Source organism: Tetrao urogallus, assembly GCF_951394365.1.
Source record: "Tetrao urogallus genome assembly, chromosome: 8".
Classification (NCBI taxonomy): domain Eukaryota; kingdom Metazoa; phylum Chordata; class Aves; order Galliformes; family Phasianidae; genus Tetrao; species Tetrao urogallus.
In genome coordinates, this window is record NC_136821.1 from 13,419,671 (window position 1) to 13,446,193 (window position 26,523).

General features: G+C 37.9%; 1 protein-coding gene across 1 annotated transcript; it reads right to left on the reverse strand.

Moving 5' to 3' along the window:
• Positions 1–2,513: 2,513 nt before the first annotated feature.
• On the reverse strand, positions 2,514–19,693 carry CYP27C1 (cytochrome P450 family 27 subfamily C member 1; the record flags this gene model as incomplete). Its single annotated transcript, XM_079539181.1, has 9 exons — positions 2,514–2,630; positions 4,904–5,107; positions 5,793–5,871; positions 6,661–6,827; positions 9,644–9,807; positions 11,587–11,796; positions 13,809–14,008; positions 15,217–15,407; positions 19,391–19,693. 9 exons carry the CDS (start codon positions 19,691–19,693, stop codon positions 2,514–2,516), a joined length of 1,635 nt encoding a protein of 544 aa, XP_079395307.1.
• Between the last annotated feature and the right edge of the window lie 6,830 nt (positions 19,694–26,523).

A 26,523-nucleotide genomic window follows, 5' to 3' on the forward strand; every position in this document is an offset into this window, starting at 1 on the left:
TACACTCTCCTTTGTATTAAGCATTAATCATTAATCAAAATATGACATTATGAGCAGTCCACATTACTTATGTAACTTTGCCAGCACCTTTCCTCCAATATAGCAGTACTTCTTATATAACACTCCTTCAATTGGGTCACTATACACCTTTAATTCTCATATTAATCTTTTCTAGCTGAAAAAGTAATTTCCCACGCAATAATGAACCTTCCAGTTCTATCCAGGAAGTTAAAAACTTCAGGCTACTAAAGAAAAACACAATTGTAATGAGAAATAAAATAAGAACCAGAACTTACATATTCTGTATAAATACTTTATTACGTAAAAAAAAAAAAAAAAAGACAACTTACATGGATAGATGCTCTGTTAACACGAATTACAGGTTTTCATGAGAATACTGAAATCCTTTAAAGAGCACTTTAGAATGCTTCTTTCCTCTTTTACAGTGATGCATTAGTTAGGAACTGGTATCAAGCAGAAAATACTGCTACCTAGCAATGGTTGGTGCTTCAAAAATGCTATGATAATGCAAAAAAAAAAAAAAAAAAAAAAAAAAAAAAGAAAGACCCTATAAGGAATCAATATCTGGATTTAGGGTTTGGGGCTTTGGTCCTCAGGTCAACATAAAATGGCAGTTATGAAGACAAATATTCAACTCATTAACTGCACAAACCTTTGCAAAAAACATCCCCTTTAGATGCCAGTTGGCTCTGGCAAATAGTCTCCATTTTACTTCATATTAGATATAAAAATGGAACAGAAAATAAATGGAAATAATGTGAATTCCTGGAGGGAAAAAAAAAAATCGTCATCAGAATGCCAGCTCATTCAAGAAAAGAACAACTTCCAGAGATTACCTGCTTATGCTGTAGTGCACACCTACATGTATGTGCTCAATGCAGTGCTGACATTTTGAAGTCATGTAAACATTTCATCTTCCCGCAGACCAAATCAATTCTGTTGACTATTATTATTTTAAAGGAATATTTTTCTTCTGTCAAGACCTTGAAAACATACTACAAAAACTAACAAAAGCACTACAAAAAATATGACTGTAATGGTTAGCTACATAAAATCTCATGTATACCATTTTAACGGAAGCATATTATTTCATTCATAACTTACCTTTGCCATTTTACAGTCAGATGTGAATAGAAAAATGTCATTTTAAATACCGAGTGGCACAACTTTTACCTTGGCACATCTGAATATCTATGACTATCAGTATGTAAACTGCCTCACAAACAACAGTCAAAGCCTGACATGTAAACAGTTAGCTATACATTATCATATAGATAATATCATGTTAGGATAGGCAGGTTTGAGTGTTGCTGAAGGCACAACATGGTCCCAAGGTATAAGGTTTCTCTCAGAAAGAGAACGTAAGGTTAGTGTACAGAGATATGAAAATTTATCTGAAGACTGAAGTCTCATCTCTGTTAGCTGTTACAGAAAAAAAAAAAAGCGAAAACAAAAATATTTCTGTTGTCCACACTTCATATTGGACACCAGGAAAAAAAAAGCCTTCAAATACCTCAGTAGTCACATTCCCATCCTATAACACGCGTGTACCTGTCTATGAGCTCAGCACACTACAATGGGAAGTTTCCAGTTCTTACTGTTGAAGAACTGTGAAGATATTTAATAGTATTTCCATTAAATGATAAAAATGTAACAACTTTTTCATTTTTCTTATTTACAGATGATTTTGGCATAATAATAGTTAGAACAGTGAAAGTGGCTTGTGCTAATCCACTCAGCTTTTCTTCGGTGATAAGACAATGTCTAGGTTCACAACTCTACAATGGATTGTTTAAGCTTCATGGCTTTGTTGTTGTTGTTTTTTTAAGGAAATCATATAGTAATATTTTATGGATGCTGTATTTGAGATAAACTGTAAATTGTTTTTGAATTTTGAGACTAAGATTGATGCAAATTGTATTTTTTTCAGTCCTTACATTTCATATTATTGCGTTAATATTTTAAATACATGTAATGTAAATGTTTTTACAGACAAGAGAAAATCACCTCATTTTTAACGTTACGCAGAAATTTTTAAAGAACACACTTGGAGGACAAAAAACAAAGACACAAACTCCTAAATGCAGCTAATACCAGATAACAATTCTTTTGCTCTCTAATAACTCACAAGAATAACTGACTTTTACTATAAAATAGTATAATAAAATCACTGAATGACAAAAACATGTCTGAGGTTGCTTTTTTTTTTTTTTTTTTTTTTTTTTTTCCAATGCATGTGCTGCTACAATTTGAAATACAAGTAGGAGAATGCCAGTGCAAGAAGGAACTGTTTAGCATGTATTTTCAAGCGTGTAATTTTCAATTACAAGAGAGGTAACTTTTGTTATGTGCTGGTAGGTATAAGGCAGAACATAATACTTGGTCATATTGTAAAGAAACTACAAACCAGAAAGCATGTTACGATCAAACGTCCATTAGATGCAAGCCTGTTCCCCTGAAAGTCACACAAGTATTTCCAAAATATCTCTGTCTCACTTTCTGTCAGAAAATCTCACATTGATGGAGCCTCCAGGAGTCAGAAGTCCGTGGGTTTTGGCCTGAACTGGTTCAGTTTTGGGAGAAATTTTAATCTCAAAATTCTGAAGCAACTGTAAAGACAAATAAGGCAAATATTAGAAAACCTGCAAAATCACAGATGAAAACTTGGGAAAAGAAAATGTAAGAGACTGTCATAAGCAGTATCTCAGCTGTCAGTTTCATCTTCCTCTCCTACACAGCCTGAGTACTGTGATCCTTACACAAGAGAAACAAATGGTGCAAAGATAATAGCTTAAAATCTTCATCCTCTGATTAAAGAAGACTCTCTCAAAAAAAATTAAAATGAAATCAATGAAAGAAACCAAAACTGAGATCAGCTCTTTCTGGAGAATTTCAACAAGATTAGGTTAAACCATCTGAGCTTTCAAAGAAACTGAAGTATCTTTCAAATCTTGTGAGCCTTCCTCTCATGAATTTTTTATTTTACCATAAATCAGTATATGCAACTATAAAACAAATGAACAAAAAACAAAACCTGAGTCAGGGACAATCTGGTGCATCATAATCATCATAATAATAATCAAGAAGTAGGATACAAAAATCTCTCCCGAGTAGAACCAGTGCAATTCAACTACACAGGCTCTCTGTGCATTACAACTTTTGTTCCCATACACTTAATGAAAGCGAGAGAACCAAAAACTCATCTCTTTTTTTGGAACAAAAATCACAGAAATAGTGGGCTAAAACAAACTTCAAGACATTCAGCCCACCTTAGTTTTGAAGTTGAATATGAAATATATATACCAGAAGTATTGCAACTTTTACAAAGGAAATACTGTAGCATTCTCAGCTTCTTCTCCTAGAAATCAAGCTATCTTCTCTCAGCCCTCTCACAATAAGAACGTGAAACAATGCATTACTTTCATATATAAAAAGTACATTTTAACTGTAGATGACAAGTTGAATTTTCTTGTTTTTCAGGCCTTTCATTCTTACTATCCTCCCCTTCTTCCAATTTGACTGTACTGTCTTTAAAATGCAATGCAGAGTCATCTTTTTAACTCATATTTTACACTGTTAATGAAAATACCAACCTAAACTAAATGCAAGACAGTCTCTTACAGAATTTGAATACAGCATTTTCTCAGTTTAACAGCTTTTTTTTTTTTTTGGACAACTACTGCCTCCAGCTATTTTTTTTTCAACCAGCTCTGCATGTATTTTAAAGGTACATCGATCTGGGGAAAAAAAATTATTAATTTACTTGCAAGAACAATACATAGGACATGTAAGAAATATTTTCTGATGTTAGAAAATATGACTTTCTCTATATCCACGGCACTAGATAAATAACCAAATCAAGGAAAGAATTGAGAACTATCTAAGAAATTCTCATTTGTCACCTTCATGCTTCACGTGTTTCTATTTTTGAACAACTTCAGTATTTCTGTGCTTGTAAATAGATCATGTGGCATTTTGTTCTGCTTTCTTTCCAGAAAACAAAACAAAGATCTTTACAACTTCCTTGATCCTCTTGTTCAAAAAGCTGCAACTGTGTTTTTCTTTATTCAGTCCCGAGACTTATTTCACTCTGAGTTCCAAAAGATAGATGCTATTTTTTATTGAGCTTGCTCTAGATATTTACCTGAGGAAATTTTAAAGGCAAATTTAATCAAGTTGTGCTTTGAATAGATATCATGTCTAACTACCATTATGGCTAAGTAACTCCAGCTAGCTTCTAAATCCTCGTGTTATGATGCACAATTTGTCTCAATATTTGAGTTAAAGGGAGCCTTGTAAATGACAAGAGAAGTGCAGCAGCTGTTAGAAAAGCTACAAATATTCAAATGTACTTTGCATTATGTTAACCTGTATATAAAATAATGGTACAGTTAGAAGAAGGAAGGAGAAAGGACAGAAAACATGGAATACAGAGAACTCAGTAATTTAATTTCACTGTAATAACACAATCTTCAGAAAAAGGATATAAAAAACATTTTCAGCTTTTAAGTATTGAGTGTATTGAGTATTGCAAAGTACTGCAGCTGAGCAGGTAACTATCCTAATATACATTAGGGAAATTTTTCATTTTGCTTAAAATAAGAAAACCTTCTGTGCTAAACCCATACATTTCCTGAATAATCTTACATTTATTTTCACTTCGGTTCACTATAAAGAATTTTTCATCTGCAGTGCAGTTTAACTAGTATGCTACACTTCAAGCATTATCATTTGCAATCTCTTTTGAAGGATGAGTGTTTGACAACACTCCAACACCATACTTTTGTGCACAATAACATATTGAGAAATGGTACATAGAAAAAAAAGAAAAGAACCATAGCAATATATTTTTCTTCCTGTAATGCGGTCCCACATTTCTAACCTGAATCAGTGCAAGATGAATTTCCAGTTCCGCAACTCTTTTCCCAATACAACTTCGAATGCCATAACCAAAGGGGATGGAACCAAAATTGTCAACCCTGTCCAAATTATCTTTCCTCAGCCAGCGCTCAGGCCGGAACTCATTGGCCATTGGAAAATTCTCTTCACTGTATGAAGTAGTATAATGACAGAGTGCCAGCTGCGTCTAAAGAAGGAAATGTTATTTGTACTTAACCAACTCCAATGTGCATTAAAAAAGAAAACATTTGTAAGTAAGTAAATTCAGATCTTTCAACAACGGAAATACGTGGGCAAAGTACTAGAAAACTAACAAAAATAATGCAACGCTTTTTCTTTTAAATTAAATCCGAACATTTCAGAGAGGCATTATCAACTCTCTACCTGCAGACTATCAAGAAAAGTTAAAAGTTAAACAATAAGTGGGTGAGGAACCAAGTCTGAAAAAAATAATGGCAACAGGTCAATTATAAAGTCATCTTTTTGTCAGATACACAAGCATTAATATACAAGCAATAATAACAATAACAAGCAATAATAAACAATACACAAGCAATAATACTAGTATTTTATCCTTAATGCTCTAGGTTGGTGATTTTAAATTAATGAAGTGCAAGTAACTGTAACAGATCACATCTCATATACAGAAATTAAACTGAGAATCACAGAACGACCTGGGTTGGTAAGGGCCTCAAAGATCACCGAGTTTCAACCCGCCTGCTATGCGGCAGGGTCACGAACCTCTAGATGCTACATCCTCCAGAGCTACATCCAGGGATGGGGCATCCACAACCTCTGTGGGCAACCCGTTCCAGTGCACCACTGGAGTTCTCTCCAGAAAACTGCAACAGAACCTACAGAACAATACCTACCCCTTTAGGTATTAAGTATCCTCCAACAATCAAGTCTTTCTGGGTCACTCTTCCATTTCCTGGCAATACAGGATATAACCTAGAAATAAATATTTAAAAGTCTTTCAAGAGCAGTAATTAATGCAACTTCAAGCATTCGGTTTCCAATACAATATACAATTCAGAGGACAAAGGGTTTTGTTTTTTTTTTTTTAAATGTACTGATAACCTTGGAGATAAAAAGACCCTGAAGCATTAATGAGAATATCATTAATACCAAAGAGAAGTTATTTACAAGTAACTAGAAGTTGAGCTGTTTGCCCTATATGATTGTTACACATATGTGCAAATACACAAGCAGTTGTTCAAGCTGCAGGTATTTTTTTTACAATACAGATTGCTGGAAAATGCTCGTTGATGCATTGTGCAAAATCCTCTTACTTCTCTCACGTTGCTATGAGCATTTGGTATAAATGTAAAAATAAAAAACCAAACAGTTGTGTCACATGCCTTCAATTTAAGACAAGAAGCTTAAATTGGCTGTGGTGGCACTGCAAAGTACCACTTTGTAGTGCAGGGGGTTGAGGGGAGTAGGTTGCTACAGTCCTACATACAGAATAATGAAATGCAAATCTCAAGTTTTCAATTATCTTAACAGACATGTCCTAAATATTCAATACTACTTTTACTATACTGGAAAGGTATTTAACAACTATGCAAACTATCTTATCTCATTGCTTGGGTATCCTTGGACACAATACTGCCACAGTAAGTAAAAGCAGAAGGAGAAAACAGCAGTAAATACTAACATAAATATTAACGCTGACTCAAAATTCCTTACAGCCACATGAAATTACTTTTCTTAATCAACAGTTGATAAAACCCTTACCTCAGAGTCTCCTTCAGCACAGCTCTAATCAAAGGCAATTTGGGAACATCACGAGCAACAGGAGCTTGGTCTTTCCCCAGCTTATTGACGATTTCCTCATAAACACGTTGTTGAACCTCAGGGTGCTTTGCCAACATATATATTGCCCAGGACAAAGTAAAAGAAGTCTAAGAAAGAAATCACTACCATCAAATCCAACACGAGTAGATTAAAGCTTCAAGTCAAAAAAAGCAATGAATTTTCAGCTGTGTGGTTTTTTGTGTGTGCGTGTGTGTTTGCAGTTATAAAACAGACTGGCAATGACTAACATCTGGATTCCATGGGATGTTGTCAGGCTTCACCACCCCCACCGTCAGTCTTTTTGCACCTAAAAATCCTCTGCATATCAAAACAATCCATGCTGATATTTTCCTAGTAAAGTGTTAAATATCAACAGAAAAAACAAATGCAAACAAAACTACATAAACAATATTGAAACATCAGCACACTCTAAACACCAACAGATCAAATTAACTGTTTTCAGTGTTCCACCTTTCCACCTAACTAAAAATTTAATGGGAAACAGGCTAAGAGAATACTGCTCAAAACACTACCAACCAATTTTAAGCACAGAATAGCACACCATCCAGAAAACACAACTGCTATTACCACAGTAAACAATGCCATACCACAAGAAGTGTCTTCTACATCTTGAAAATTCCTTCCTGAAGTTCTGGAAATGTTTTATTTTGGGCTTGCATTTAAGAGAAATTCAGAATGCACATTCATCATAAAGGGGACCTTTAATGTCCAAAGTTTGAACTGGGATATAACACTAAAAGAAATTCTCAGAAACTTTCTACTCCTTGTAATACTGAGCGACTTGATCACCCCTTGCTAAAATACAACCCTATCCTATTCTTGTAAGAGCTCAGAGCAGCTGGCAATTCTGCCGACTGCATGCAAAACTTCCTGTGATGTAAAAAGTCTCTTCCCAGGTTCCCAGCTTCTTCATAACCACTTAAAAATTCTAGGGACAGCCAAAATGCCCCGCAGCCAAAAGCTGCCTTACAATTTTGTTGAAAGCTTTTATAATCTTCTAACCCTCCAGTTTCTGTGACAAAAGGAGCACTGAAATGACAGCAGAACGTTGGAAAAAAAAAAAAGTTCCCTTCATTTCTGCCTTGTACTAAGAAATGAGGAAATCACAAGCGTTGTCCTCTCACAGAATGATTGCTGCCAGCTGAGAAAACTGGGTTCAACAGGAACAGAAACTCTCACTGGCATGTATTTGAATGCTGTCCTTTTAATGTAATGAAAACTTTCTTACACACTAGAAATGGAAAATTAAGAATCTGAAAGACCAGAAAATGAATAAGTAACTGTGTTTTACTTAAGAGCCAGACATCAAAAAGCTCTTTAAACTCATAAATCCTTGGGATATCCAACCAACACATCAGCCTTCAACATATAAATAAGCATTACATACGCTCTTTATTTTGGAACTCAAACGTATTACTATTGGGTTGGTTTTTTTGTTTTGTTTTGTTTTCCTTAGAAACCTCATAAACTTTCTTAAACCAAAAAAAAAATCTGCATCCAATTATAAAGTTTTTTCTTTAAAAAAAGCTTTAAAAGTTACATTTCTACTTAATCTTTTTTACGTTGAGGCTATTAAGCACAATCCAATATAGTACCTTATTAAATTCTTTCTTTTTAATGTGTTTACAGTATTTTACAGTAACATTGTTCATTGATATTCCATAAAACACCACATGCATTATATATATACAGTACAGTAAACTTTTACCTTTATATTCTCATTGTCATGCTGAAGCTAATACGTTGATTCCCCATAACAGGGCAGAGAGAAAGGGAATACACATACATGACTTTAAAGTTTCTTCAAATACTCAAGAGGACAAATGCACCACTCAGTCTAGCTTGGCCCACCCAAATGTTTTTTTTTTTTTTTATTAATGTAACATACCTTGTACTCCAGCCTCAGTAACACTGAGTCCCATCTGCAGAGCTCTTTGTCTCAGACTGATTGAAACTTACCAGTATAAAAAACAGAGAAAAAGTGAATTCACACCTTCCTACATCAGTGCTGGCCTTATGGATTTCAGAAGAAACGAGGTGTCTGATCCAAAATGAGTGTACCAGTTGGCTGCAACCCGTACATGAAAAATCCTTTACCAAATCCTACATGTGAGTTTACTGATCAATTATTCACACTAACTTGTGTCAGTCTTTGTACTGTGGTCTACCTAAAAAAGCACAGACACCAGTCTGAGATCCAAAGCACAAAAAGAAAACGTATAAAATTCGAAGTGAATGTGAAGACAAATGCCATTTTGTCCATCTAACAAACTGTGGAACTGGTGGGATCCTGTAAACTGGAGCTAGAAAAGAACTTCATTGACTTTGTTACTTTTCTGTTGTAGTTAACAAAATACGCAAGTTAGAGATGTAGTCAACGAAATACGTAAAGTGGGGGCTGTCAAGGTCATCAGGCGTAACCAGGCGTAATCTGTGTGGGCCCCCTTGCGTGGTTAGCGAATACGTGAAAGGGGGGCTGTAACAATCATCAGGCTCTGCGGGGGCTCCTTGACTCATGAGAAACCATGATGAGACATGGCAAGACAAGACATGCCACACGTCTATTGGGCACAGATAACCGTAGCAAGGGTGATTGGTAGCACTGTGATATAAGGGACAACTATAAGAAGAGTGTGTTGCTTGCAATAAGTGCCATTTTACCATACACCACATTGGTGTGCACCGAGGTAGATGGACAGACCGATGAGTCCCTAACGATAACGAACGCCTGTATGAAGCCTCTGCAGGCGGAAGGCTTCATCTGTCATGTGAAAGATATAATGATATAAACATACCAGAAATAATGCCCTTAAAAACAGTGTACCTTCCCACCCCACCCTCATACTCCTAAAGGAAGATGTGAAAAGTACAGTGTGCACAAGAAAAGTGATAGCAAGCTTACTGTGTCCACTCCTGCCAGAAGCATTTCAGTCATATTGGCATAGATCTCCTCCAAAGTAAGCTCCTTACTCACGAGGAGGTAGGTAAGTAGCCCACCATTCACTTCTTCTCCTTGATCCAGTTGAGACTGAATAGACTTCAGTTTGTTGTCAACATGAATTTGACCTTTGGGATTCAAAAAAAATTGTTAAGCTTCTGTTTTTATTTCTCTTTTGTTTCAGTTCAGTAAAGACAGTTCTTTCTTCTGCTATATAGCCCCAAACAGATAAAACGCTTTTATCTATTTTCTAGGTGCAAAGATAAAAGAGCAGTTAGTGGTGCAGGTCTCCTCGGGGACTCACAGTGAGGAAAGCCTGAACTGGCAGAAACAACAAAGCTCACAGCATGAGAACACTTAGCACGGGGAAAGGACACAAGATGCAGATTCTGACTGGGGGCAGAGGAAGCTCAAGGTTGAGTTCTATGCCCACTGAAGTGGCTTGTTTTCTGATGACTGCAAGAAGTGGCAAACTGCAGAATGATGCTGCAGCTCAACATACAGCAGCTGTTTCACGATGTTAGCAGCAACTTGGAGGTCAAAACTACAGAACTGAATCACAACGAAGACAAAGATGAGGGGCATCAAGCGATAACAAAAACTGAAAAACTTCAGTAAATGGTAACTCCTGAATTATTTTACCCATATTCCCATACATACTTGGCTACAAACAGCATCTTCAGTGAAACAAGTGCTTCAAAGGAGAAAACTCCTCTGGAAGTTAATGTCTCACAGCATGAGCTTACAAAAGGACATGAACCAACTTATTCCCTTACAAAACCACACAAATGCACACATCACAGTGAGTTTTACCTTTCAATTCCTCTTTCACAAAGAACTTAAAGGAAGAAGCTGCATAACAAATTTTGCACGGAACAAATTCCTCAAGAGCAGATTCATCTCTGCTCTAGGGATAAAGCTAAAATCTGATGTTGGTTTTAACCAACAAAAGGGAACAACTCTTTTACAGAAAACGCACCTATGCATTAAAAAGATTCCCTGATGCTTACTGTAGTACTGCTCAGTACATGCAGGCAGATCAAAAATGAAGAAACCCAAGAATCTGCTCTCAAGGTAATCTACACAGACATACCAAGGCAAATACTGTTAATAAAACAAATACAAAGATGCATGCAGCTTCCTAGCATTAGAGACAGAAAGAGGGCTCAGGTGTTTTAAGTGCTGCAGAGTAAGACAGTATGCTACAGGGATAACTCCTCTTTTCTTAATTCAGATGACTGCAACTTTATGAACCAAGCTGCAAAGAATGTTTTATTTACAAAAAACATACTGCAGTACAGCAGTATATTTCTATGCCAGCTTCTGTGCTTATATACATATATATACACACACTTCACAATGAATTCACTTTTTTTTTTTTTTTTTTTTTTTAATTTCTAGTCAGTTTTAGTGGCCATCATTCAGAGTGCCTGAATGAAATCTTGCTGAAATCAACAAAAGTAATTATCTTCATCAAAATGGCTTAAGGTAAAACATTTGCAGAGAACTCAGAGCTTGAGTGAAGACAGAGTACTGAAACAGATGAAGACAAATAAAAGAAAAAAACATGGTAACATAGGGGTATATTTAAAGCACACTAGAAACATTAATTCTTTTTAAACAATACATTTTCTCGAAAAATTGTTCAATACAAAGCTTACTCTTACATTCTATACAGATCCAACTAATATCAGAAATTTCTTGATATACAGCCTAAACATTTTGTTCAATTTCTTCATAGGTATTACTCTAACAATTATTTAGTATTTCAGATGGAGTTTTGTTGTATTATCACAGCGTTTCTTCTGCCTCCTTTAAACTGCAGAAGAGAAATTTATGAAGTCCTGTTCAAACACACAAAGCACCTGCAGAAATACAGTGAAACTTTTTCTACTATTAAATCTTACTAAATTTGAAGAGTCCATCCCAGGATCTGCAGAACTCTCTCCAGGGTTTTGGAATAAAGGGACGAAGCCACCTGGGAATAGCACCTGCATACATTGTGGTCTTAAACATACTGAACATCAACTCCAGAGCCTCGATATATTCAACGGTCTGTTGTGGGACGTTGTTTTCCAGGCAGCCCAACCTGCATTCATACAGAATAGTAGCCACACCTGCACATACGAGATCAAAGAATTTGCTATTCACTTGCATATACACACATTAATAAGCTGAGGAATTTGAATTCTAACACAATGGAACTACCTTCAAAAAACTCGTAGTTATTCTCACTGCAGCTGTAAGTGAATAAAATATTAAAATACTTTAAAAAAAATCCTAGCTAGATATTGACACAGTAGCCATGTCTTTCTGCAATAACATTTAGCATGAGAAGATATTCAGGAATCATAAAAGAAGCAGAGCAGCCCTCCAGCATGTTTGCTGTTTTTCCCACTGTACCACAAATTCTAAGCCTGATAGACTCTCCTCTGAACACATAGGGAGATATAAGTCCAAAGATATTTCTGGCAACTGGTGATAATGCAGGAATTTCTAGTAGTGCCTTTCGTGATCCTGATAAGCTAGTAGTAAATGGATAATTAGTACACATGAACAGATAATGAGCACATACTGCACTACAGTGATTTCACCACACACCATATAAATATATTCCACTTGGCCCTGAAAAACAGCAGCTGTCAGACAGCACTGCAAATGACAGGACTAACTGCTGTTCACAATTTACTATGATTTTCTCACTTGAATTTTTGCAGTATTGTAGTGATTGCCATTCAAAGTCTTTTTCACCCCCATCTTTCTTATTATTAATAGGTACAATAAGCACGATGCTTAACTTCTGTTCTGCCCTCCAACAAAGACCCCATGAATCCTCAAGAATATACAGAGAGATACAGAAATTTTCAGCAATTTCCATTTACTTCTGTTTTTGCTTTTTTTTTTTTTTTTTTTTTTTTTTTTTTTTTCCCCCTTCATATTTCTTTTCTGACAAAAATAATTGCTGGAATCTGGTTATTTTCACATACTTTTCCTTCCTTAACTTTCCTCCCTCTGGAGATATTTTGATACGCCTTTTATTTCTCCCAGGCATCTTTCAACAACTGCCAGTTCATATGCATTCTTTTATTGTTTAGATAGTCTTTTTTTTTTTTTTTTTTTTTTTTTTTTAAATCTGACATATTGTGTTCCCTGAACAATTGACAGTGAGTGAAGTCAAAAATGCAGTTGATATAAGAAATAAACCATGTGTGTCAGGCACATAATAAATGAAAAGCTAAAAGAATGTGAGGAACTTCAACCTACAAGTTGAAGTGAATCTATAAGCTCAGAGTTTAAAATCTCATAAAATTTGTAACTTAGTTGAATACCTTTGTAGACATTACTGATGTAGAACAGATTTCAATTATTTTTGCCAAACAGACAGCTATTTGATGCAGCATCTTGAGCAATTTGAAAGTTTTTGCAAAACTCAAGCTCTTCAGCTGCATGTCTGCAGAGTGCCTGTGTTTTTTAAAGGTGTAACATATAACGAGATCAGATCATGTGAAGTCAGTTAAAGGAATATGTGAAACCCATCTCACCATTACATCTCTGAAAGAAAACACAAAATCCCATACTAGCTCAGGCTGAAGTTCAATCTAGCACAACATCATCTCTCTATTGTTTGCAAGTGCCAGGTTATTCTAAGGCAAGCATAACAATCTCACGCGGTGTGTTGTAGGCAGGGAAAAACAGTGTCTTTTCTCCCAATATACAGTGAAGAGAATTTAGATAGATCATGCCTTGATTGCCCATCTGTAATTTGGACAGTGGTGTATTGAACTGACACATCTTAGAATTCAAACTGAGAGAAGGTTTACAATTCTGTTCTTGAGATGTAGATAGAAACAAGGAACACTGGAAAGCAGTCAGGGCCCTCACTGTGCATTTTGCCTATGTATCAGCGTTTCCACAGTAAATGTTACTTAATACAAAGTATCTCTTTGGATTGTACAAAGCAATTCTACCAGTATCCATTTCCTTGAGCTGGGAGAGATGCATATGGACACAAAATATCACAGTCCCCATTAATCACAATAAGGTAACAGTAACTTATGACAAAAATAGCTAAATGCAACCACGTTGCTTTGCATTAACTCTTCATGGATGTTACTCAGCCAAAACTTACCTTCCATTGAGTACTTGAAGAAAAGATTATTAACATTGGTCACCGTTTCCCCATCTTCCTCTTGACTTCTGAGGGTGTAGATTCTTTTAATTAAATCTGTGATAACTTCATTGACTCCTCCAGAGTAAATCGCCACGTCTTTGGGTTTCAGAATTTTTTGCCTCAGTACACTTCTCATTTTTAGCCACTGTTCCCCCTCTCTAGAAAAAAACCATTAATAACATCTATACAAAATTATTCTTAACAACCTCTAGCTCGGTAAAAGCTGTCATGATGATCATTTATGTTTTTGAGAAGAAAAATCAAGTAGTGAAATGAAAACAGTGGAGGTATAACATTCTCAGTATTTTGTGCCTACATTTTTACTTCATACTTACTGTATATTTGCAAGCTTTCCTTTAGCTGAGGTATGTATTGAAATCTTCTTGAATTTTGAATTGTAACATCTGCATGCTTGATATAAGCTGAGTGACTGGAAACAGTGATTGCAAAGATGTCTTTCAATTCCTTCAAAAGACAGCTAATTGTCTTTAGTGACAGTTATTTTGAATTGCAGTGTATTCCCAAGGAATTCTCTCACCTTGAGAAATGCTGCTGTAAGGTACAGAAGCTTACTGGCCAGCAGCAAAATTGAACCTCTTTAGTGTCTCTTTGGAGACACTTTCTGAATATCTCAATTTAAGCTCTTCTTACACAAAATACCAGGGAACTGCTGGCTTGACTCTGCAGTGCAATCCATATTGCCTTTTGTCACCATGTAAGAAATAGACTGGCCGTGGCTCAGGAAAACAGTTTCCCTCTAAATAAACAAGCCATCTCAGTGCCGACTGTGGGCTGCTCCCTGTGGCAGCTAACCACACACCCACACATTCACTGTCAGTTTATTAAAGCTTTAAAGATGGATATCTTTTCTACAGTCTAGCTGCACACAAACATATATCTGCATAGGGATGCACTTCAGTATGGATTTACAATGCAGCGACTTCTTTGCTTTAATCCAACGAGAGAGAACTTTGATAAACAATAAAGTGAACCCAAACCAGCATCCACACAACACGCTGCCAACTGGATACAGTCGTTTGGATTTGAAGCAGTAAAAGCATGTTTGTGCAGTGCTATGCCAAAGCCAGTGTGCCCTGCTCCTATATACTGCATCCAGATAACCAATACCCACAGATGTTATTGCACAAGGTCGCTCATTCCACTGTCCAACTATGCATCACAATCAACCTCCTGAAATTTTACAGCATAATGTAGAAGTCACTAAAAATTAATTCCCTCCTCCCCCGGCTAACCATATGGATATCTACAGGAAAGCCTGAATTCTCAGATGACCTGTACAGTCCTTCAGAAAAGCGATTCAATTTTTACAACAAAACTTAGAAAATGAAGACATAACAGAACTCACGCTGAAATTAGTCCTGTAGCTCTTCCTCTTAAGTCTCTGTATTCCTGCCACGATTCCATGTTAGCTCTCTGTGGTGCTCTACCTTCTGACCGGAGCACTTGAGCAACCATATCTCGATCTGCAATGGATACAACAAACTGGGGACCAAAGTGAGACTTGAAGATCTTTCCATATTCCTGAGTGTGTTTTTGCTACAACGTCACCAACAAAGAGAAAGAGAAGTAAAATATTACTAAGGAAACTGAGAAGGAAGCTGACAATTTGTCACAGAGTGAGTCAACTTATCACACCTAGGACTTGACTCCTAGCTTTTTAGTCATTGAATGGTTTGAAACATCACAAGAAAGCATTGAAGTATTACTAGGAAAAATCCATAAGGAAAATACAGGGGTCACACTGACTGAACATTCAGCTCTAAGGCACAAAATTATTGGTGAAATAAACTATCGAAAAGATGGAAGGACATAGGGCATTTAAAAACACATTTATCTTCAGATCAAATACATTAGAATATCTGGGAAAAAAAAAAAAAAAGAGAAAAAAAACAAGGCAGAATGTGAATTTGAAAGTATAATAGAGAGATACCATAATTCACTTTTAATGCCTTTAATGTACATGCTGCAGCAGTTTACAAAGAAACGTTTATACTTTCTTCCGTCTAAACTAGGATAGCAACTATGTAACAGCCCAATAAAATAACCCTACATTTTGGGACACATTCATGAGCAGCAAATTGATGACATAGATTAATTCTGAAAAAGGAAGAAAACGTTGAAGGATTATTCCAGCAGAGAAGTTTGTTTAGTGGTTGATTCATGAGTTGTATGATTCAAGCTGGAGGCGAGCAATAGGCCATTAAACATTAAGCGATGCATCACTGTCTGAGGAAATTTAATGATTATGTTCAACAAATTTAATTCCAATGTTGTGAAATGAAACAACTCCCAGGAACTCGCTTGGAACAGAGGTTCAACATCATTCTAGGGAAAAAAAAGTCTGCAAAGGAACAGTCGAAACCATACAGGGACTTAAATTTAAGACTGTTTAAGATCTTAAAGATCTTACTTCTGTTTGAAGCAGCAAAATAAGTTAAACTGCCCAAAGTTTGACACATTACTTTCATCTAATGTAAAGACATCTGCTTGCAGAGTTGTGTTGGTTATAAATCAAACAAGTTCAGTACACTTAAGTTAGTGAAAGTCCAGTTTTGACCAAGACTAATTTATGAGATGTTTTAATCAGTATTGCTCAGAGAGATGAAATGTTCAATTGCCAAAAGTAAATTTAAGACACATGAATCACTTTCTACCATATGATACCAAGTGCCTATAAAAACGTAGTTCTTTTTGCCTACTTTCCAAACAAAACAAGAGTTGTGCAACTGTGGTCTCTGCCAGTCTCCACTTAACTACTTTTGAAACACATTGGCCAATTTCAGTCAAGTTTCAACAAGCAGTTAGATCTCCTACAAATATATTCTTCCCATTTTCAAAGATCAGCATCTTGATTTAAACTAGACACACACATTTGCCATTCTGACAAAGGAAGTGCTGCAGTAGGAACTCAACCATGACCACTCCTGCTTGGTCTCCTGTTAACCAAACATACATGCAGACCAACGTATAAATAACAAGCACTCCCAAAACCCAAAGCAGCTCTTGCCCCAGAGGCATTTCAAGGGATATTGAAGCTGAGCATGGAGAGGACTGAGACCATGAGTCTTTAAGGTAGGCATGTTGTGGCACAAATGGTGCAAAGAAAAGGCAGTGGTGTGAGGGGGATACAGGGGGGAAATACCAATCTCAGAATGTCAAGCTCATCAAATTTTGTAATAGAACTGTCTGGTTTTTCCACTGATTGTGAGGGAGACATAGGAGATTGAACTTGAACAGAAAACAAATCGAGTATCCAGCCGTTCAATCAAATAAATGAAATATCAGTTCTCTCAAACAGAAATCGACAAGGTATTTGGCCTTCTCTTGCTTTCAGCAGAATGGTGCTCAGTATTAACCTGATGTTTAAAGAAATGCCTGGAATTTCTCTTCCATATTTTCTATCACAACACAGGTTTTCTTTCCCTCATTCCAGACCTTAAAAATATTGCAGTTTAATGACTCACATACCACTCTCACACCATACATTCTTCCATATGTCATAAATTCTGTAAGCATCCAAACCCTTTCCTCTCTCCTTTATTTCCTTTATACTCAAACAGTACTGATGAGACACAAGATCTGATCCTGTCAAATTAGGAATACATTCCCTTTATCATAATTGCTGTAAGCATTGCTGCTTTGGCCAGGACTGACTGGAATCATGTTACAGAGAACAGAACCTCCTTTGTGAAAAGCCCAGCTTTCCCCACCCCTCCTGCATATAGCCTATGAGCATTGCTGCACACCAAAGGATACTGCTTAAGTAGCTCTGCTGGTTACCAAAGGGTTTCAAATTAATTCATTCCTGATGTTCACTGTATTGTTAAATTTAACAGACTGTTATTAAGCCGGCTAATGCCTGCTTGCATGCAGCATGTATGCAAACAGGCCATCTGTGATTTGCAAAGTGATTGCTGAGGCTCCATGCAGAATAAAAACCAGCATCGCTTTACAGCTCCTCCTCATCCTTCCTCCTGCTTTCTTCTCTGTGAATAACATTCAGTGAAGAGGTATTCTGGTTCAGAGCATATACTATTTACCTATTTTTATATCCGTTCCAATACTTTAATGCTTTTGAATGTTTCATCTTTCGTATTTACAACAGTGAAATCTTGAATTCAACATGCAAGGTATTTTTTCAGCGTGACGGCATATGGAGAGTGCCTCACAAACTGGGCACTACCACAGCAGCAGTGGGAATAAGAAACGCAGTGTAACAAAAAACAAACAAACAAAAAAAAAAAAAAAAAAAACCTTCCACAAATACAATTAAGCTTAATCTGCACATAACTGTTGTTAAGTAACTAAGCTATTAATTTACCAACAGCTCAGATCACAGGGCAGACTGACACTTCTTTTTAGAGACCCAAGTGATAAACACACTGCAGTCAAAACTAAGGAACGCGTTTGACTTTTTGTTCCCCGATCTCCTTTATTTCCAGCTCCTTTCAAGCTCCCGGTTTCCAGGTTCTTTAAGCTCTATTCCTGCTGGTTTCCAAAGCTGGACTAAGGGGCTCGCACGCCCAGCCCACGCTGCCCCCTCACGAGGGGTGAGACCGAAGTGCCAAACCAAGGGGTCACCCCTCCGCCCCTACCCTCCCACCCTCACGCCAGGTGACAGCGGCCGCGCTCTCTGAGGAGGACCCGAGGGGACTCTCGGTGTCTCTGCGCCTCCCTCCCTCAGGCAGCTCCCGCCGCCATCACGCCCCGCTTCCCGCCTCCCCGCCCGCGCGCGCCGCTGGGGCCGCCAGAGGAGGGGGCGCGGGCAGGGGTTGGGCAGCGCGAACTGCGACCGTTGGTTCCCCCTCCACGGCCCCTTCGGGGGAAGGTTTCAAACCGCCCGCCTCCCGCGGAGGGGAGGGCCCTGCGGGCGGCCCCTCCGCAGCTGCTGGGGGCCAGGCGCATCCACCGCCCCCTCAGGGGACCTGTAGAGCCGAAGTATATTTACGTAAGGAGAGGCCAGGGTAGAAGCGAGGGGCGGGGAGGAAAAATGGTCTCTGGGCACAACAGGGTGACGCCGGGCTGAGGTGAAGGATGGGCAGAAGCCCCTGCGGGCTGAGGCACCTCAGCCGCGGCACGGCCTCGCCTCCAGGCTGCAGGAAAAGCCTCGTTTCCCAGCTCCGCCGCCAAAAACAAGCGAGCGGGGGAAGCGTGAGTCTTTGCGGCAACCGTGCTCCAGAGGTGCTTCCTTTTCCCTTTCAGAGCCTATGGCACTCAGCTAAAAGCCCCCCAAAAAAGGGGAAGAGTCGAAAGCCTGGGTGTGCCGGCGAAGCGGCCGCCCGCACGTCTAAGGGGAACTGCCGAAGGCGATGCCCGCAGAACCCGAAACAAAAAGTGCTAAGCGTCCAGAGCTGAGGGACGCGGAACCGAACGGGGACCTCCTCGCCTCGGCTCTTTCGTAACAGCAGGAACGCGGCGATGCGGTAACGCGGCGATTAGGCAACATTTTGCGAGGGGAGAGAAGGAAAAGTTCGGTAATCCGGCGTGAATAAAGCCCGAAAGAGCCGACCGAGTCGTACCTGGATCTCATGAATGCGGCCGAAGCCGTCCTTCCAGAAGAACTCGTAGAGATTGTAGAGGGTGTTGGGTCCGGGCATTTCGTGCAAACTCTTCACCCTGCCCAGCTGCGGCGAGGGCTCCAGCAGCTCCCCCGGCCGCGCCGCTTTGTTCCCCGCGCCGCTCCGCACCTCCAGGGACTGACTGCCCGACGGCACGGGCGCCTGGTGAAACCTGCTGACAAAAAGCGCGTGCTGGAAGTAAGTCCTCTCGGATTCAAGTGTCTGCTTGCATTTCGTGGTCAGAACTCTCGTCAGGAAAGACATGTCTTAATTTCAGGAAGGTCCACTTTTATTATTTCCCCCCCCCTGCAGCTGCTTTTTATTTGGTTGTTCTTTCTTCGCTGCCTGCTTTAACTTGTACAAGCAGCACTACTCCAAACTCTTACTGCATGAGCATCAGTTTACACAGACCATTATTTAACGCTCCCTCCCCTAGGGCTGGAAAAGGGGGGTGGGTCTGGGATGAGACTTGAATAGAACTAACCTATTATTTCGTATAATTCAAATCAGATAAGTTTGCCCATTAAGCATGCAGTCCAAGTTTACTTTTTTCCTCTTTCCCCAATTGCTTTGGCAAAATCTCACATGTGGGTTATCCCAACTTTCTCCTTCATTACAAAGGCTCCAAACTCACCTTCTTATCTTCTCCTTCCCCCCACCCTCCCATATGTTAAAAAACAGTATTTTCTGTGAGAAGTTCTCTCAGTATCATTTGTCATCCAAGAACATATATACAGAAACACTGCTACCTCCACAGAAAACAGCAATGGTTTTCCCACTGCAATACTACAAGCTTACATTCCTGTAAGTTACAACAACCAGGGATGTTATTTGTATTACAGAGAGGTACGTTTGTGAAATGATGTACCTTGTGTCAACTTTTGTAGAAAATATCCAGTGCTTTCCAACTACTCGCAATGGTCACCTCAGCTTTTCCTCAATTCAGCTGCACAGGTCTGTAATCACACAGAGAGAACTTGAGCTCCAGCCTGTAGATCAGCTTGTTTCACACAATTTCAAAGTCCTTTGTTCTACCTTCATACCCATTCCTATATGCTCACGGAAGTATTTGTGATATTCTGTAAAAACCTCATTAGCTTCAGAAAAGGTGCGCAAGAGATGCAGCTCAGTTACAAGTGGATCAGAAGCTCTGGTAAAACCAGAAGACAGAGGAAAGTAAAAGGCAAGATCCATGTTTCTAGAACTTACTTTACCAGCAATTTAGTCATGACTATGTTCAGTGAGCTTCTAAGTTATTTGTCTTTGTTTTTCCTTATATTCTCTGTTTTCGTACATTTGTATTTGGGGTCACAAACCAATTAAGATTTGTGTACATGCTTGATTTTATCACTGAGAATAAAGTCTATGTCCTGTTAGATATCACCCTTTGTAAGCACAGCATTATATGTTCCAGAAATAAAATGCACAGGATAAACAGCATCTATAAAGTATGCACTTGTTTAAGCTAAATTAGCGCCTTTAAAATAGACTTTGTTATGTTTAAAAAGTCCAGAGAAAAGCAACATAAAAAATTAGAAGCTTTTAAAAATGATAAATAGAGGCGATGGAGTTACATCATTTGGTAAAGATGACTGCCAGAAGCATGACAACAGCATACAGATGTATACATCTTCTGTTAAAATGCGTATCAGAAGAAAATAAACAATAGGCTTAGTTTGCAGCTACAAGTGTCTTGGATAGATTTTCAGATAGCCTTGTTACCTCATATCTCTGGGTTCTCTCACATTTCAGACTGCCAAGCTACCTCATAAGGTTATGCAGTTGCTCTCACTAACTTCGTAAGAGCAGATTTAATAAGCATCTGTTGGGCACAGTCTGGGTGTATCACATTCTAGATTACCTTTGTAGTTTCCCTTTACTGTCTACGTTTATGCCTGGTGTAGCTATGTTATTTCTTTAACATTTGCCTAAAGATGGTTTGGGAGATAATTACTTATAAAATAAATGGTTCTGGGGAAAAATAAAAAATAAAATCAGGTAGATGTGATGATAAACTTGTTCTGACTTGTACTATCGAAAGGTAAATCTGTGTCTTGCTTATGAACAGTGGAGAAGAAAAAAAACCCAAAATTACAAAAACAGGGAATACCTCTTAAAGCAAATAGTAGATGCACTAAGAGAGCTGTAGGAGGAGTTAAAAAGAACAGGAAGATGGACAGTAGCCCTACAGAATGGAAAGGACACTCCAAACTAAATCACCTAGGTTGCATTGGCAATATTCTAAGAACAATATCTAAAATATTTAAAGCTATTGAATAACTGATGATGTCCCCAGATTGAATGCCAACAAATAAAATGAAAACAGCGTGAATTCACTTTGCCAGGAACACTGGTATAACTCCATAGCCATACATATTAAAGGTTACAACAGAATTTTAAAAATAAAGATCAGTACTAGAAACTGGGAAGTTAATTTTGTTTTCAAGTTTATGCAGTAGCTCACCAGCTTTAAAAATTGATTTTCATGTTCTAATCTCTAGATTGATGGAGAGAATATAGGCTCCTCCTGAAACTGCTTCTCACATCTTTTAATACGGTAAGTATTTTATATCAGCCTCACACCATTAATATCACAAAAAGCATCTGCTTCTATTCATATGGCTAGTAAGAAACTCAGATATTCTACATACTGTAGGGCTTCAATCTTGCAACTGGCACTAGCTTTCTCCGCTTGTATGTTTTTGTAGTTAATTCCATATTTGGGCATTTCCCTCCCCCTACCCTTTATTTCACAATGAATTACCTCTTCCTCACAAAATAATTATAAGAGAGTTTTTGTAGCCAGCCTACTCGAAAAAGAGTTTCAGAAGCTTTGTTCTCTAAGAACTTCACCAGAACTGTACCTATTTTTTCTCAGAGGAGTTTCTAGAGGTGGCAGTAGTCCAAGCATAGGAACTATACTGTAAATCCACACTTCTGCTCACACATCTAAGCAGTTTAGCTCATTTTCATGTTTCACTTCTCTTGTTGTGTGTTCGTAAAAAAATAAGTCTGAAACACATTGCATTTAAAATAGGTAGACAGAGAAAATGCAATTTCAGTTACAGCAGAGAACACTAATCGTATTCTATTCACTTCAAAGGAGACTAAACCATAGAACTTGCATACAGTGTATAATATATAATACCATAAATATATAATATCATTCTATCATTCCGTGACTGCCTGCTATCAAGTTTATCATAATAAATCTAGTTTTAGGAAATGGAAAACAAACACCTATGTATCTCTGCCACCTGGATAGACTTTTTAGTCGTTTAAAGATCATGCTCAACATTAGGAAGTCTAAGAAAGGTTCTCCCATTATTCACATGCACACGTATTAATGTCGAAACAAAATGCAGGCAAAAGCCAATGAATCTGATTGTTTTTGAATAATGTTATCAGCTTTTAAAGAAAAGGCAGAACGAATGTGGTAGAAAGCATTTGATAGAAGAGACCTAAGACATGCCTGTGAGATACTTCCATATCTCCTGACTGTCTTGTAATTTCAATGATTAGGAATTAACAAATAATATCTTAACCCATTTCTCCCCAGATAAAAATACTGAAGAATCTGCTTAGAGGCAGCGGTTGAGTGTAATGCAAATTAATGAAGAAAGCGCAGAACAGCCATGATGACTAAAATGTCAACTTTCTTGATTGTAACAGAAGAGAAATTTAAAGGAAAATTAACAGTGCAGTTCCACATATCTGTAAAATGGGCTCCTTTCAGGCACAACTTGACTGACATCCACAGTAATATAATTTTTACTCAGTATACAAGGCAGCCAGTAGCTCTGAAGTCTTGTGTCAGCAAAAACATAGTACCAGTAAGCATAAGAGGCCTGCATACTGTAGCTTGTAATAACAGAAGGCTCACAAAGTAATTTATAACAAAATAAAAAAGTTATAATAATATTACCTTATAAATATATTTGGAACACGATAGATGTTCCTAGGAAGTTTGTTGAACGGAGTAGAAATGAAGAGCTGCTAGTAGATACAAGTTCAGATAGACTTTTACAATAACGCTATTATACAGTAACACTGTACAATAGCCATAGATAGAATACCCTGAGTTCAAAGGGACCCATAAGGATCACCGAGTCCAACTCCTGGCTCCACAGGGCCACGTCTGACAGAATTGTTGGGATGCTTCTTGAGCCCCAGTAAGCTTGGAAGCGGTCACAGCACCATGTGTGACCACGCTGTGAGTGAAGAACCTCTTCCTGACATCCAACCTGAACCTCCCCTGGTCATTGATTATTATCAGTAATAATGTAGTAATCTATCAATGCAGACGCAGTTTTGTTTTTCTAGCTAAACTATTGAAAAATAATACTTGGAATTGTAATAGCCAAATTACTCCATGGTTAAACAGTGAAAACCAGGAATGGAATACTTACGAACGTGAACAATTGTGTGGGCTACCACAGCACTGAATATGTAATTACACTATTTTCTTCTCTTTGCTGTGCCAGATGATAATTGTGTGGTTCTGTTTGACTTTCAAATAAGAGTTATTAATGCATGCATCACTGTTTGCTGCTTTACCACCACACTTTGCATCCTTACTACGGCAGAATTCAAGATGGAGGTCAGACCGACCAACTACAGCATGTTAAATAATCAACATAATCAGTAAAACCCAGATTTTGCTCCAAGAGACAGACAAAGCTGAAATAAGTCTCCTAGAGTGGACTAGAAAAAGACAAAAGAATGAAACTTACCTACATTTGAGCAAGCAGCAGCAGATTTCACATGACCTAGGGTAAAAGCTAGGCTTGTGGAAGGATGTGTATTATCTGGTTCCCTTTTCCTTAGAAATACAATTACAGATTTGTTTCAGGTACCAGAAGTCCAGCAGTATCAGAGAAACAAGGAATTCCCACGAAAAACAGTGAATGTAGCAGCTGTAACATAAAACTTGCTGTTCCAATCCACGTAAGCCCACTGAACCGTAAAGGAGAAGTTATGCCATCAGCTCTAGCCAACCAAAACACATTTATGTGACTTGGAAGATAAACATTTTCTCCTACTTCCACAATCTTGCAGAACATGTATTCATCAGACTGAACAGAAACTTGAATATGCAGCTCTTTAAATTTAAATGATGACTTTCGTGCTAAAATCAGCAGTCTGCTGATTTTAAAAAATTGTTTTATGTAACCAGTCAGCTTGGACACTCATTATTCCAAACGAGTTGGAGCACATGCCTCTTTCACAGTAGATGTGTTTCAATTTCAGTTAGCTTTTAGTATGTAACGGGATCACAGTATAAACTAAACTTGACTATTGACAATTTAAGATTGCGTATTATTATTGGAGGATAGCTTGCCTGGAAATCCACAATCATCCTGTTCTCTCAGTCTAGACCCCCTAGTGGGGTCATATTAACTGTGCTTTGTTACCTTTACTAAGTTATTTCTAAATCCAATTTAAACTTGCCCTCCTCTTCGCATGAACTCTGACAAAGTTCATCTGAAGTTTTCTTTGTGTCCTAATAGCTTTGCTATGCAGAGTCAGTGGTTACATTATTGTCTTAGCAGGAATTCTGTTTTCTCAGAATTATTTTCATTTTCATTTTTTAATAGCCTAGGCTGTACCTGCCTTGTAATTATTTGAACAGTGTTATAAATATTGTACAACATACAAGACATCACAGTGTTCAAATAGCTAATGCATCCAAACACTGTTATGAAAGCAAAAGGCATTTGCCGGGAGGCATTTAACTTGGCCCAAGTAACACCTTCAACTAATGCTATAAAGATGGGCTCTGCAGAAATTTCAAAAGGAAGAACAGTTGAAGCACTGAAACGTCAGAAATTTCAGCAAAAAAAGTCTCATTGTAATTTGAAATATCTTTTCACTGAGAAAGCCATGCCATTAGTCATGGGTTCTGCTTCTTCTGACTGCTCTTAAATGCATATTTTGAAAGACCTTTTCAAGTTGTGAAATCACTTCATTGGAATTTTAAATGCTTACCAAATTCCCATTCTTTTTCCTGAAAAAAGACAAATTTGAACTTAACAGAGTGTTAGGTGACAACAGAGCTTATAGTAACTTACTCATGAAGCAGCTTTAGTTTACAAGAAAAAAACTACTTCACTATCTTTAATTTCACCTACCATACTTTAATTTCAAGTCTTAATCAAGTATTGCATAAAAGAACTCACAAATCCAAGCAAACTAGCCCATCCCAGCATCTGACAACTCTGTGCATTATTTACTGCTTAATGCTTAAGCAGAAAACCATAAATCAACTGCAATAAATAAGTGATTCAGCTCTATTTATAGATTTCTTGTACCAGGTATAGATGCTTATCCTGTCTCACGGGATAGCTGCCTTCAATTCCCATTTTTAAGTTCTTAAACACATCGTAGGTAGGTTCCACTAAAAACTGTGAGCATCAGGAGGGCACAGGAAACCACAGAGAAATAGAAACTGCATCTATTTCAGTGCTTTGCAGAGCTGAAATGCTGTTGGAAAGTGTAACACCAATGTTAGTGTGCCCTTATAGTCTTTAAAGTCGTTTTAATGAATAGCAGCACTCTCCAAGCATTAATCCCTTCACAGACAGTTGCTGACTTGCCATGGGGATAAAGAGCACAAACATGAGTTTCAGTATTGTAGACTGTCAAAACCACAGAGAACTATAAAAAAGAAAGACACTTCCATGAAGAAGCTAGAAAGTGGAAGCTTTCTCTGTGTGGAATTCAGCCTAGCTAAGGAGGCGACCAGGAGCAGAATAACCTGAATTATGTCCAAGGAAATTGCACATCTGTTCACTGACTTCCAAGAAGTACTATGCTTACCCTAAAGTCCACCTGCTTCTGTCACCACTCAGTCTGAAAACAGTTTCGCTATACAAATTTGTGTTATTTTGTCCCCCACTTAATGAGAATTCAGGATATCATTAAGCTCTATCACTTCCAGATGTCCATGGTTTATCAGGATCCATGAACTGCATTGCACTTTGTTATGCCAGAATACTCCTAGAGGGATATAGGCAGCATCTCAGAAAAGTACAAATACAGAAGTGTAATGGCAGAAAGAAAGGGTTCCTTCACATGCTTCCTCAAGACAAGCT